This window comes from Branchiostoma floridae, chromosome 8, assembly GCF_000003815.2.
Source record: "Branchiostoma floridae strain S238N-H82 chromosome 8, Bfl_VNyyK, whole genome shotgun sequence".
Classification (NCBI taxonomy): domain Eukaryota; kingdom Metazoa; phylum Chordata; class Leptocardii; order Amphioxiformes; family Branchiostomatidae; genus Branchiostoma; species Branchiostoma floridae.
In genome coordinates, this window is record NC_049986.1 from 11035304 (window position 1) to 11049304 (window position 14001).

General features: G+C 42.1%; 1 protein-coding gene across 1 annotated transcript in view; it reads left to right on the top strand.

The window, feature by feature from the left end:
• The window catches only part of LOC118420938 (dehydrogenase/reductase SDR family member 1-like), a 17600-nt gene extending 4021 nt beyond the window's left edge, over positions 1 to 13579 (top strand). Inside the window, exons 2-11 of the mRNA XM_035828031.1 lie at positions 6843 to 6955; positions 7544 to 7546; positions 7777 to 7811; positions 8520 to 8663; positions 9156 to 9235; positions 9788 to 9920; positions 10846 to 10974; positions 11207 to 11276; positions 11750 to 11830; positions 13405 to 13579. Of these exons, the coding sequence (XP_035683924.1) occupies positions 6853 to 6955; positions 7544 to 7546; positions 7777 to 7811; positions 8520 to 8663; positions 9156 to 9235; positions 9788 to 9920; positions 10846 to 10974; positions 11207 to 11276; positions 11750 to 11830; positions 13405 to 13538 (912 nt within the window). The 5' untranslated portion in view covers positions 6843 to 6852 and the 3' untranslated portion in view covers positions 13539 to 13579. The remainder of the gene's footprint in view (positions 1 to 6842; positions 6956 to 7543; positions 7547 to 7776; positions 7812 to 8519; positions 8664 to 9155; positions 9236 to 9787; positions 9921 to 10845; positions 10975 to 11206; positions 11277 to 11749; positions 11831 to 13404) is intronic.
• The last annotated feature ends 422 nt before the right edge of the window (positions 13580 to 14001 follow it).

Here is a 14001-nt window from a genome sequence, read left to right on the forward strand (position 1 = left end):
GGGGGGGGGGGGGCGAGATCGCTGTCACACCGGTACAAAACCGGTTTTTCTTATTGGACCCGTCCGGAAAAACCGCACCTGAAAAAAATTCGGTGAACCGGATGTGGGACCTATTGGAAAATGAACAGATGATATGATCAGGAATTCACACGTTTTTGGGCTTACCTGTTGAAGAAAATAACAAGAGGGAAGTAGAGTCGAGTCTATAGTCTAGTCATTTCTACCAAGTTTTACTGTCAATCGAGCATGGGCAGTTAGCCTTGTAGGGTTGTAAAACGCCAGTGGGAGTCGAATACTCCACAAAACAGATTTATTGGTAGCGAAATGGACCATGGTTTTGAGTATCGTCCATTCACATGTTTTCACATACTGAATCCGGTCCAGGTTCAGATCCGGACCTGGACCTGTTCCTCTGGACCTGAACCGAACCTGAATTTTCTGTACCGGTACCCACCTTAATACTAATGCATAGAATGCCATAGTCAAAGAAGATGTGAAATAACAAAAAAGAAGAACCTGCATATATTGCTTGGTATACAATGTATTTCCAACCTCTTCATTTTCATTATCGGGGCAACTTCTTTTGGTCAAACTTTTTTTTAAAATTCTATTCGCACGCTCGCATTTGTTTTGGGGGTTCCCCGAAGGAAGTCATACATATAGCGACACCTAACGTTAGTATTATCTTGTACCGGCAGTTCGTTCAAGTGACAATGAAGAGGGGTAAAGAAAAGTAAATATGCATATCTTATCTAGTTGCAGAGATATGTTTTGGCTTTAGAAATATTGTTTATATGTCTGACTTTCAGCATCGCATTACTCAGATATATCTGGTATGCAAAGAATTGTACATACTCTGATAACGTAGCTTTCTCAAAGACAAGATCCTCCTTTGCTGCTTTTGGAGCGGTGACGTTTTTTCTATTTTTTTATTTGCGATTCGCTGATTGTCGATTTTTGACATGGCCATGGGTTAGGGTTCTTTATGGCTATGGTGGGGTGGTGGGCTCCCCAAATCACCCTTTCCGAGCATGGCGGAACTTTGTTACCTTGTTGCGAATCGCGAATCTGCGCTTGGGCCACATCAAGTAAATTTTATGGATGACATCTGCGCGCTCATTATTTTCGGCTGATTTCAGAAAAAACAACAGAATTTTTTCTTCCTTGGAGATGGTCGGATCATTAAGACAAAAATTACCAAATTTATCAAATATTTTGTATTGTAGCCTTGTGATTATAACGTTACTTGTAGAAGTGACACTTGGAAGGTACCCAGGACTGTAGTTGTAAAAGATAGTTGGATAGTAAAGTGGCATCACTATGGAAGCCATGAATGTAGTTATCAATTTTGTCAGTGACACCAGTCTACCACACTAGTTTCATCTTTGCTCATTTTCAGATATATTGTAGGTTGTGTCCTGCACTTCAACATTCTAAATTCTTGTAAATTGTTTCTGCACCCTGCTATAAATTTTGAGGAGTCGAACCTCCTCACTTTGGGGCCCTTAACCATGTAATTCCCCATAGGCGAAATACTGTGCACTGACACCTTGTGGCGGGTCGAGGAGAACAAAAAGAACTGCGCATGCACGAAGAATATCACCTGCAGGTCGGACATACCTGTACCTGCTTCGAATATATGATTTAGGTTTACATGAATGACAACATTGTCATACAAGATTACCTTACATACACCTTGTTTATTATGGTACTAGTCTTTTCATTAATATACTGAAGTGGAAAAGAACACACCAGACTTGAGGTGCACTCTCACTGCACTTGCGTCAAGCTTGCGTCACTGTGGGGTTCGTTCACTGCGTCACTGCTTTGTTATTTTCTCCGTTCTTTGTAGTTTGATAATGCGTAATACGTAAAAGTATGACTCAGAAGACGACAAAATACACACAAAGTAAGAAACTTCGTTCTTCATCTCATAATTTCGCTGAATATCTTTCGAACCTCGTAGTGACGCAAGCTTGACGCAAATGCAGTGAGATTGCACCTTTACACCAGATATCAGTGCACAGATGTGACAGCAGCTAAGGTAATACAGACATTACTATTTTCAACGGCCTGTCACACCTAACCTTGTACAAATGTATTACGCATTTGGTCAGTTTTCAACAACTGATCATGCTGCTGTCCTCAGTTGCACAAAGACTAAGAGAAGTAGATAGTATGATACATAAAACTAGTGCCTGATCAACTATATGATACAATAAATCAGGGCTCTAGCTAGCTCGACATTTGTTTTTCCGTCAGCCAATTCCCATTGTCGCGAAAACACTATTCCAGGAGTTAAAGAGACTGAACTGAGACCTTGAAAAACTGGTTTTAATGTGATTATCGTATGCGAAAGGGCACCGACACACATTATCAACAATCATAACAATAGAAAAAAAACAGTGTGTGGCTTTTACGGCCGTGGACGGCGTCCCCAAGCAGCCTGTAGCTTCCACCAAGGAGCTTTTATCAGATTTTTGTCCGTCAAAGTTGACGGTTTGGTTTTAAAATTTTTCCGTCACACGCAGCAAATTTCCGTCAATTGACGGAAAAACGGACACTGGCTAGAGCCCTGCAATGAATACTATTGTCGGGTTTGACTTCTTTTTTTTATGTTTGTGATGCTACCTGAAGTGGAATCATACCATTTCCCCTTTAATCATGAAAGAAGTATGTATCAATATCACGACCTGGACGACCCCAACGTATAGAAACACTAGAAAGGCCGACATTTGCTTGAGAGTATTTACAACATATTTCAGCCATCCTCCTCCCAATTCAACAATAGACAGTTCCAAAATCACCCATGTGTGAAAATGTACTGCACTTCTGCTTAAAAGTCATTTCAACTAATCACACTTTAGCCCATAAATAAATCTTACAAAATTCCCCAGTGTTCCAGTGCACCCCATGTGAATTTGCACAATAGAGCAGTCCACAAATATACCCAATGAAAACATGGCCTTTTTAATAAGAAACCCAGTTCAAAACTGAATTTAGAAAAAAAAATCCCCCTGTGCATGAAAAGGTAAAAGATCTTTCGATCCAGAAACGACGGAGATGAATCACTTTGAAGATATGACAGGAGAAGAAGAAAGAAGGAGAAAGAAGAAGCACGAACATTACAATTATAATTTATTTCATACCTGTGGGGCTGTGGCATAGCTGAAATATAAAAATAGTTGTCACATGACCAATCATTGTCGTGTGCAAAATTCTCTTTGCTCAGCCGTCTAAGTACAACTTCTCCATGAGTTCTCTGTGTCGCATCTCCTGACGATGCACCCACCAAGTGTGCCCTCCTGTCACAGCAATACCCAGCACTACAAGTGAAACCCCAGCCAGTATCACAGGGCCGGGGAATTTTGACTGGAAAATGTAGTCCAGCAGTATGGTAAAGGGTATAGTCAGCGACAGTAACGTCGCCGTAACGCCAGCTTTTTCCATCTTGAACACAAGTTTCACAGACAATGACGAGTAAAGATCACATAGACATAGTCCGATAACGTACCCCATTGTTCGTGTAGACATTGTCCATCGCGGTGTCTCAAAAATGTAGGTCAATACCAGCAACAGTACCGTTCCTAACAGTTGTGTGTAAGTCATAACGGTCAGTATGGACATGTCCTGGAGTCCGATAAGTAATCGAATAATAACGTTATCCGGACCCTTGGTGAAAGCTGCTGCCAGTGGTAGAAGAATGGCGACCGTGAGCCACTGTGTCGAAGAAGCGGTCCCCATGCGCATTCCTACCGCCACAATGATAACTCCTACCGCACTGCAAAGGATCCCACAGAAGTCCATGACACCCACCGTTTCACGTAAGAAAACAAATCCTATACAGGCAGTGAAGAGAGGAACCGATCCCTGTATGATGCCGAAGGCGATCCCTGGTACAACATAAACAAAGGACATAAATGCCAAGATGGTTGCCATGTTGTCAACAACAGCTAACAGGAACAGGAACATCACTTGCGGTGTGTCCTCTGCTGTCATCTTCGGTCTAAAGCATGGCAGGACGATGAGACAAAAAAGGAACTGCACAAGTTTCGCCAAGAATATCAGCTGCAGCCCGGGCATACCTGCCTGACTACTCAAGGCCATAAACTCTGCTGCGAAGGCGCTTGATACTGAATAAGAAACAGCACACAGCAGACTTGCGGCAGATCTCAGGTTAACTGCTGTCTTTGAAAACATGGAGTCCGCCGTGGGTTCCTCGTAAAAAGTTTTACCTGTAGTTGTCGCCATGTTTTCAATGATGACGTGTTGCTATTCTGTGTGACCTGGTGCAAGTACTCGCTGACCCAGATCCTCCAAAGACCATACCAACCGGTTTACAAGAGGTGTCCAGAATTCAGAGTATCGAGTCCATAAGAACAAGTTGTTTTTAGAAAACCTTTCACCTCTGGCTTCATATTCTCAATGCCAGTATCTGGTGAGTATTCTGACTGTTCTCGTTGTCTGTTGTCTGAATCTGGAAATAGCTGAGTTGATCCCAAAAGTACTAGTAACACAGTGATAGCCCGAAGAAGAATGACACCAATACCCATCACCGGTTAATAGAAAACTGGTCTCATTTGGCAGTCCGGTCTCAGGAGAATACCAGTGCGCCTCTGGGAGGTTGACTTCTGTTGTGGCTTCTGTTCTGGTTCAGGAGCCCACTCCGTGATCAACAGACTGTGACTGCAGAAACTTTCGCGGTGGTTTAATGTTCGCGGTTTTCGCGGAGGTCGCGAATTTAAAACCACCGCTAGCATTTTTCCATGTCAGTAAGAGACTACAGTGCATGGTGCTACAGCGAAAAGTTTATTTTCCTGCTACCGCGAAATTAAATCTCCGTGAACTTAAATGCATTTGCAGTACTCTGTTGCTCTATTTAATTTTCTTTACAAAGTGTGCAACGATTGTGACTTCGATTGTCTTTTATTTAACATGATTAAAATTATTACAAATTTGATCCAAAAACCATCTCGGTGACTTTGAATGGGCCCTATTATTGGTTAATCTTTTTCGATCTCAAAGTAATTCCTATGACCTTACCAGATTGCTGTCATTCATTGCTGCCAAAGTCCATTCAGCGCGTAGCAATAGAAGACTCTGGGGTCGGCTGTGTCATCAGTGGTAACCGGTGAGGGTTATTGTTATATGCAGGGTCCATCCACTGGTTGTGTAACGCTGGTTCACCTTTATATCCGAGGTAACCTATATACGTTGTTGTGAAAACAGGGTATTTAGGGGTCGACACGTCGACTGACGGTAGTTTCAACCGGTAATGTTTCGAAAACATTGTAATTTGAAACTGCCTTTCGTCGAATTGATAATCCTAAACACCCTGCCACGTTTCAATACAACGGATATAGGTTACCCCGCGGATAAAGGTGAACTAATATAACAGTAATTCCAAGCAGATCTACCGGGGCAAAGCAGTATCCAAAGGCGTAATACTACTGGTCCCAGAGGGTCATTGGATAGTCTTTAGCTCTTTGGGCACTGTCTTGGTAGATCTGATTTGAGATTACCACGTTACACAATTACAACCAGGTGGCGTCGTGTACGGTATAACTGTAGACCGCTCGACTCAGAATCTACGAAGCATGCACGACGAATATCACCTGCCTGAAGAATGCACCCACCGTGCCCCCGACGTTGTGCCATTGGGAAAGGCACTTTACACGACCTTCCTCACTTCACCCAGATGTAAAAATGGGTACCTGACTTCGGTCGGGGAGGCAAAAGGAAATGCTACCTTTACCTAATTTAAAAACCCACAGACGCTCTGGGATATCACATCGAAACATCAACCGATCTGTAAAAATCGCGCAATGATAAGAACAGGTGCACTAGGCGTATTACCAGCGAATCAATAGCTCACATACCGGTCGGACAAGCAATTTTCCTGCCGGCGGGCTTTTGGCACCAATGTAGAGTCAACAGGTGTCAGCATGTGTGTCAACTGATTACATCTTAAGTGGATGGGCAGAAGTGGTGAAGACATATTTAGGTGATTGAGTCCGATATATTGCGTTGTCAGCCTATTTGAACTTAACAATACTTAATGATTAAAAGCGTTACTGGCACTCCTACATTTACCGTTAAGCGTTGCCGGGATCCCCCCCATGCAAACCCTCACAAGTAGCGTGTTGAGTCGAAATTTTAGCGTCGAAGCTGCTTACTTATGTACCGGCGACAATAATAACTAGTCGTATAAAAGCCTTAACGTTCAGAACATGTTTAGCTGAACCCTACATCTGCTTGAAGATGCTGACTTCCGACCTTTGAACCCTGTTACTTAAAACTGACCTTTGAGCCCTTTAGACCCGATTACTTATAAACTGGGTCTACCGTGGCAAGCCATTCAGGTAAAAGCGTGCCAGATTGAGTAAGCGGTGTGGGCACTAATACAGATGCGACTAGTTCAGCAAAAGTGTCTAATGTCGTTGTGGCCTGAAGTTTGTTGACAACAATATAAGCAAACTAAGGTAATTAGTTAATGTGTGCCTCTGGGTTTACGGAAAAATTTGGGCTGTAACATTGATTGAGTACCAACATAGAGGGCCTGGACCAGCTGGTGAGGTGGTAGTGGTGAGGTACAACTTCAGACCATTTAACGCCTGAGGTCAGATTTCATGATAATTGTATAGTTACTAGCTTAGAATCTAATAGTATGTATAAGTTGCGCTAACTGACACATTTATTAACTGTTCGACCAATGGCAACTAGCAGCTTGAGAAATGATTTTTGTATTTTAATGTTTTTATTTTATTTTGCATCTCTAAGCAGAGGTGGGCGGGACTACAATCAGTCTATTGACCTGGGTTGACTTTTTTAAAATCCTGTAGATTGTCGAACATGCTGTCAGGCAAGGTAGCAGTGGTGACAGGAGCCACCAGGGGAATAGGGAAGGGCATTGCACTGCAGCTGGGGGAGGCAGGAGCAACAGTCTACATTACAGGTGGGGACTTTGTATTTCCAGTAACTATATCATAGGCATGGTAGTACTACTGTATGAGATTGGCCGTTCCTCAGGTGTTGCAACACCTCTTCCGTAAAATAACGGGATCAGCTTGAAGGGTGGTTGAGTATGGCAGAGTATTCCAATCGATAGTAGTTCTTGGGAAATATCAATGTTTGAGACAGTCTTTATTAGTCTTAATGGGTTTGCATGAGTTTGGGTGATTATGTCTAGATTGCCTTGGGTTCGACTGCAAGTAGAAATCCACCGGTAGGGCTAGGAGATTTTGTCTAGATTTCTGGAGGATGGTAAGTCTGTTGGCTGTTCTTCTATTTTTGAGTGTATCCCAACCCAGTTCCGAGACTAGTTTAGTGGCGCTTGTCTGAGAATTTGGACGGTTCGGGACATTTGAAGCAAATCCTTGTTCTTGTACTGGATAACACCCCTCATTTGTGTTGGGGCAAACCATCCAGGGTGTAGTGCTGTTGTTTATGAGATATCAAACCTCAATAATTGGCCAGGTGGTATTGTGGTTATGGTAATTTAACTTCTGGGTTCAAATCCCTAAGTGTTGTCCCCTTTGGAAAGGCAGTTTCCATCTATTTTTCACTCAGGTCTCACCTGCGGTGAACTTCGGAATTTTTTTGTTTGAATTGCATACCCAGTAAACCACGCACCTTTATGTTTGTACTGAAGAGGACAAGGATGCGTATGTGGACAGATTTATGCTATGCCAGCATTTTGAATTATAGAAATACACTGGTCAATAATTGTTTCTGTTTTGGTTTCTTGGTCTACAGGTCGCACTTTACAGCCCACAGGAAAGGGGACGTCACTGATTGAATGTGCAGAAGAGGTATATGTTAACGTTTATAACGGCAAATTGCAAATTTCAGTATTCAATGACTCACATGAACCCATAATTCTTCATTGCAACAAATCAGATAAAACTCACTTAGTAAGTAATGAGAATCAGTAAATCTTTTTCTCAAAATGAAACATTTCAAGAAGTCTTACCCTATAAGTTAGAACTGTTGAAGTTGGTAGATTTATTATAGTAATAAAAAAATTGATGTCTTACTAGGTTAACCCACAGATTAAAGTGAACTAGTGTTACATGCTGTGGTATGATTTTTGTGTGGCAGATATCTTTTAATATCAGGAAAACGTGGTGCAAGTTTGGGCCACCTATAGTTGTAGATATGCATTTCATAAGGGACGTATCACTTGAGTATATCATATCAAGCTACAAGCTGAAATTCAACTTAAACTTGACTGTATTCTTGAATGTAAGTTCATTTGTGATGGTAGTAATAACTTTATGTTACAATTGTAAACTTTATATCCGTACACAAAATAAAGCGCTTACCACTTCAAGCTTTTAATAAGTCCTCTGATCCTTCTCAAGTTCAAATGACCCAAATCCTAAGTCACACATCCAGACTGTTAGTGTGACGTCAGGGGTCAAAAGCGATTGGAAGTCGATATCGGCCCCCGTCTCGGTTGAGGGAATGTTGGTGGGCTCTGATGTAAATGGCTTCTTCTGTCCGGCGTCCTAACCCAGATCGAGAAACGCGGAGGAAAGTGCATCCCTGTGCAGTGTGACCATGAGAAGGACGATAACATCAAGGCGCTGTTTGATCGGATTGAGCGTGAACAGAACGGACATCTGGACATACTGGTCAACAATGCTTACAAAGCTGTTACAGTAAGAAAAATTAATTTTCGAAAAAATATTCTCAATGCACAACCTTGGATAGATAGAATTTCACGCTTTGGTAATAAAATTTATGATTTACTTTACCGTAAATTTTGGAGGTCCAGCAGTTAAACTTAATGGCGATTTAATTTGTTCTTGCAAATGGCTTTAAGAATGAGTTAATTGAATTAGTTCAGTGGAAGTTTGTTAAATTAAGAGTTAAAGCATATATAGCAGAAGCCGCAGCAGTAAATTGCATGGCCTATTTGACAGTGAATTTCGTGCAATTATCCAGATGGTGTAATAACGCATAGTTATCTACCTGGTTTAGGATTTCGGGATTCCATGCAGTTAACAGAAGTGCGCGTTAATCTGTTGTGCAATTAACTGGCTTCTACTATACTACAGTGCTAAATGGTGCTGTGCATCAATTGTTAAATACATTAATAATTTCGAAAAAGCAGCCAGTTTTTAGATTCTTATGTCTTTTATTATGTCTAGGGTATCTTTGAAAGTGAGAAGAAGTCATTCTGGGAACAAGACCCAGGATTCTGGGATGAAGTGAACAATGTTGGATTAAGGTAATAAGTAACAAGGACATAGTAGGACAAAGCATGAAATTAAGATTCTGTTAACGTTTATATTCAGATTCTATCTTCCAGGCATGGTTTCTTGAACAGTGCCAAATTTCACCTTTAATAGGCGACAGTATAATTCCGGACAAACACTCTAGTTCCAGAAAACCTGAATAATTTCAAAATAGATAGAAGTTCAGATGAATTGATGATTTGTAGGTATTATATATCAAAGGATAATGAATATGTAGGTACAGTAACTGTTATGTCTCCATCCATGATGAAAGGTCTGCAGAATCTGGCTCAGATTCAGAATCCCAGAATTCTGGGGATTTACTTTTACAGTAGCGGGAAAATAGAGTTTTCGCGGCGGTTTTAAGTTTGTGGTAGCGCGATCGACTGCAGTCTAATACAATTATAATATTGGGTGTATTTTGCAGCCAGTAGGCACCCAAAGTGAGGGTAATGAGGCTGTTTAACGTGGTCGAGGCACCTCCATAATTATGGAAGAATGTTACAGAAATCTCAATTATGTATCATATCATAATAATTTTTCAGAAATCACTACATCTGCTCTGTGTACGCAGCCCGGTTGATGGTCCCGCAGAAGAAAGGTCTCATCGTGAACATTTCCAGTCCCGGGGGACTTCAATACGTCTTCAACGTGGCATATGGCATCGGCAAAACTGCAGTATGCTTCAATTTGTTTTTCTTAGATATATGTAACAGTTATATATATTGTGTGATCAAATGTGTATTACTCTATTACACTTTGGTATTTGTTCTTGGTACCATTTGCAGTGACCAGGTAAATGATACATGATGATGATCATGTAGGATCATGATCAATTTTGTGAAATATTTCGGTCAAAGACAAATTACTTTAGAAGCTAAGGGCACAACCCGCCATACGTGCAATTTGTCCGTACGTTTTTATGGGAGGCCACCTCTGCCATGTATTTCTGAAAACGTTCAGGCTGTGTCATCCGTACTGGCACATGAGGGTGTGGGGTGGATTTTGTGGACCCGCAGTCCAATGGCACACAAAGTTTTGCCTGCACATAAAGTTCTACGGCGCTTCTGTGTACTCCAAAATCTGTCGGATTTCCTACAATGTCGGATTCCCTACGAGTTTGTACGGAAGCGGTACTTACCACTTACGGATCCCAAAAGATTGCCCATGTTTTGGCACTTAGACAGCACGTATTTGCACATACAGCGGGTTGTGCCCTTTAGCTTTGTTATACCTACTAGTAGGCATTCAATAATCAGTATATTTCATTTTTAGTTTGTTGAAAATAACCACAATGGTCAGATTTGCCTGAGCGACAGGAGGTACAGTTCAAAGTTGGTAGAACTAGTCATTTACCATTTGATGACAGTCTACGGGGAAGGCTATCTCACAGGGAGGTATATACATTGTACACGTAGCTAACCTCCATAGTCTGCTGGCTCAATCACTTTGCTGGCAAACCACGAACTAAGGTCTATATGTCTGTGTCTTTCAATCTATTTTCCATAATATTGCTAGCTGCATGGTGTTGTAGTGTTGTTGCATTAAGTTCGGATGTATTGTTCTTGTTCAGTTTTGTTCTTTTCATTCTAACAATGTGTAGTGTGACCGTATGGCAGCTGATTGTGCACATGAACTGAGGAAGCACAACGTGGCCTTCATCTCCTTATGGCCTGGTGCGGTGAAGACTGAGCTCGTCACAGACCTCCTTACAGAAAGGCCAGAAAGCGAGGTAACTTTTTCCCTTTCGTCATCCGTCCTGTAACTTTTACCAAGCTGATTTCTGTTGTAAATGATAGACATTATTGGCTAGATTAACATTTACCCAAAGATAAGGACTATACAGTAACAATTGTGCTTTTATCCCTCATGATTACTTCAGCATACTGACTGGTAGGTCAAATAGTTATTTTACAGGGAGAACTGCTTACAAACTTTCATGTTCAATTCTTTTTTTTGTGCAGACCGCTAAAATGTTTGCCAACACCGAGACAGTTGAGTTTTCTGGGAAGTCCATAGTTCATCTGGCATCAGGTGGGTATTTCAAGTGTTTTTTTAATATCTTTAATTGTAACGCTAGTTGACCTTTGTCCGTGGGGTAACCTATATCCATTGCATTTCAAAACCGAGTGGGATATAAAATCAGTTTCAAACTGCAATGATTTTCAAAATATTGAAATTTGAAACCACGTCCGTTGACTTGATATCCCTAAACACCATGTTTGTAGAAACAACGGATAAAGGTCACCCCACAGATAAGGTGAACTAATGTTACCCATGGCCCAAACATCCAAAACGTTTCTCGAACTCCATGCTTTGGGGGAGCAGAGAGGTCTGCTGCTCTGTAGAAACAAGAGCTTGAAAAATTATTTCATTTTCCTTTCTACATCTGTTAGAAATTTGAAACTTCACAATACCACCCGATTGATAAAAAAGGCTAAACTTGTTTGTAACAGAGGCTAATGACATATAACTTTTGGTGATGTTTTTCTTATCATAACACACAGACCCAAACATAATGCAGAAGTCTGGTAGAATCCTGTTCACATGTCTGCTGGCTGAGGAATATGGCTTTACAGACATTGATGGTAAGTATTGCAACTTTCTACATGAGACACACAAACATGACTGTTACAGATGTTGATAGATATAAAGCACAAGCAATTAAGGGATAATGCTGTGTGTCACATTCAGTGCTATTGACAGGGAAAGGTGACCCTTTCAGTACCAAGGACAAGAATAGTGTTGCCCATTCAGTACAAAGTACAGGGATAGTGTGACTCATTCAGTACCAAGGGCAGGGATAGTGTGACCCATTCAGTACCAACGACAAGAATAGTGTTGCCCATTCAGTACTACTGACAGGGATAGTGTGACCCATTCTGAAGAAAGGACAGGGATAGTGAGTCCCATTCAGTACCAAGGACAGGGATAGTGAGGCCCATTCAGTACCAAGGACAGGGATAGTGAGTCCCATTCAGTACCAAGGACAGGGATAGTGAGTCCCATTCAGTACCAAGGACAGGGATAGTGTGTCCAATTCAGTACCAAGGACAGGGATAGTGAGGACAGTACCAAGGACAGGGGTAAGGAGGCCTATTCAGTACCAATGACAGGGATGGTGAGTCCCATTCAGTACCACGGAGAGGGGTAAGGAGGCCCATTTAGTACCAAGGACAGGAATATTGAGTCCCATTCAGTACCATGGACAGGGGTAAGGAGGCCCATTCAGTACCAAGGACAGGGATAGTGAGTCCCATTCAGTACCAAGGACAGGGATAGTAAGGCCCATTCAGTACCCAGGACAGGTATAGTGTGTCCCATACAGTGCCAAGGACAGGGATAGTGAGTCCCATTCAGTACCAAGGACAGGGATAGTGAGTCCCATTCAGTACCAAGGACAGGGATAGTGAGTCCCATTCAGTACCAAGAACAGGGATAGTGAGTCCCATTCAGTACCAAGGACAGGGATAGTGAGTCCCATTCAGTACCAAGGACAAGGATAGTGAGGCCCATTCAGTACGAAGAACGGGGATATTGAGTCCCATTCAGTACCAAGGACAGGAGTGAGGAGTCCCATTCAGTACCAAGGACAGGGGTAAGGAGTCCCATTCAGTACGAAGGACAGGGGTAAGGAGGCCTATTCAGTACCCAGGACAGGAGTGAGGAGTCCCATTCAGTACCAAGGACAGGGGTAAGGAGTCCCATTCAGTACGAAGGACAGGGGTAAGGAGGCCTATTTAGTACCAAGGACAGGGATATCGAGTCCCATTCAGTACCGTAGACAGGGATAGTGAGGCCCATTCAGTACCAAGGACAGGGGTAAGGAGTCCCATTCAGTACCAAGGACAGGAGTGAGGAGTCCCATTCAGTACCAAGGACAGGAGTGAGGAGTCCCATTCAGTACCCAGGACAGGAGTGAGGAGTCCCATTCAGTACCAAGGACAGGGATAGCGTGTCCCATTCACTGCCCAGGACAGAAATAGTGTAATTGTTCAGTACCAAGGCCAGAGGTAGAGTGACTTGTTCAGTACCAAGAAAATAGTGAAGTCTATTCAGTACCAAGGACAGGTACCTACTGGCTGGTAAAATACACCAAATATTATTAGTATTATTATTTTTCTCTAACCTGTATGCTTTTGCTATTGCCATGACACCACAGGGAAGATGCCACTGAACCTCCGGTCAGTAAAGGACCTGATGATCATCAGCGGCTTCACCGGATTGGCTGCCTGGACTCCCGCATTTCTCAAACTTCCTGGGTGGCTCATCGCTGCTACTACCCACAAGTTCTAAGGGGTAAATTTCGGTGCTTAGACTGCCTATTCTTAACAATAGGAAACATGGCAGAAAGAGGCTGTCAAAAATCACCTACCTGAGTTTTAGAACATGAAAAACAAATGTCGGTATTTAGACTGCCTATTCTTAACAATGGGATACATGGCAGAAAGGTGCTGTCAAAAATCACCTACCTGAGTTCTAGAACATGAAAAACTCACATTGGCATGGTTGTCCGGCCTCTGAAGAGTAATTTGACGACAAAAAAAGAAAAAAAATTACGGCGGAATTATATCATACACCATCAAAACATAGGTGGTGACCTTTTAACCCCTTTTCACTGCCTTTAAACAACACCAAAACACCTAACTTCTAAGGCCTACTGCAACCACAAATATCATTAAAAATCTGTTATTTCAACACAATATAGAAGCTACAACCCTTACCTATAATACGCACCTCCAAAATCCAAACATATCCC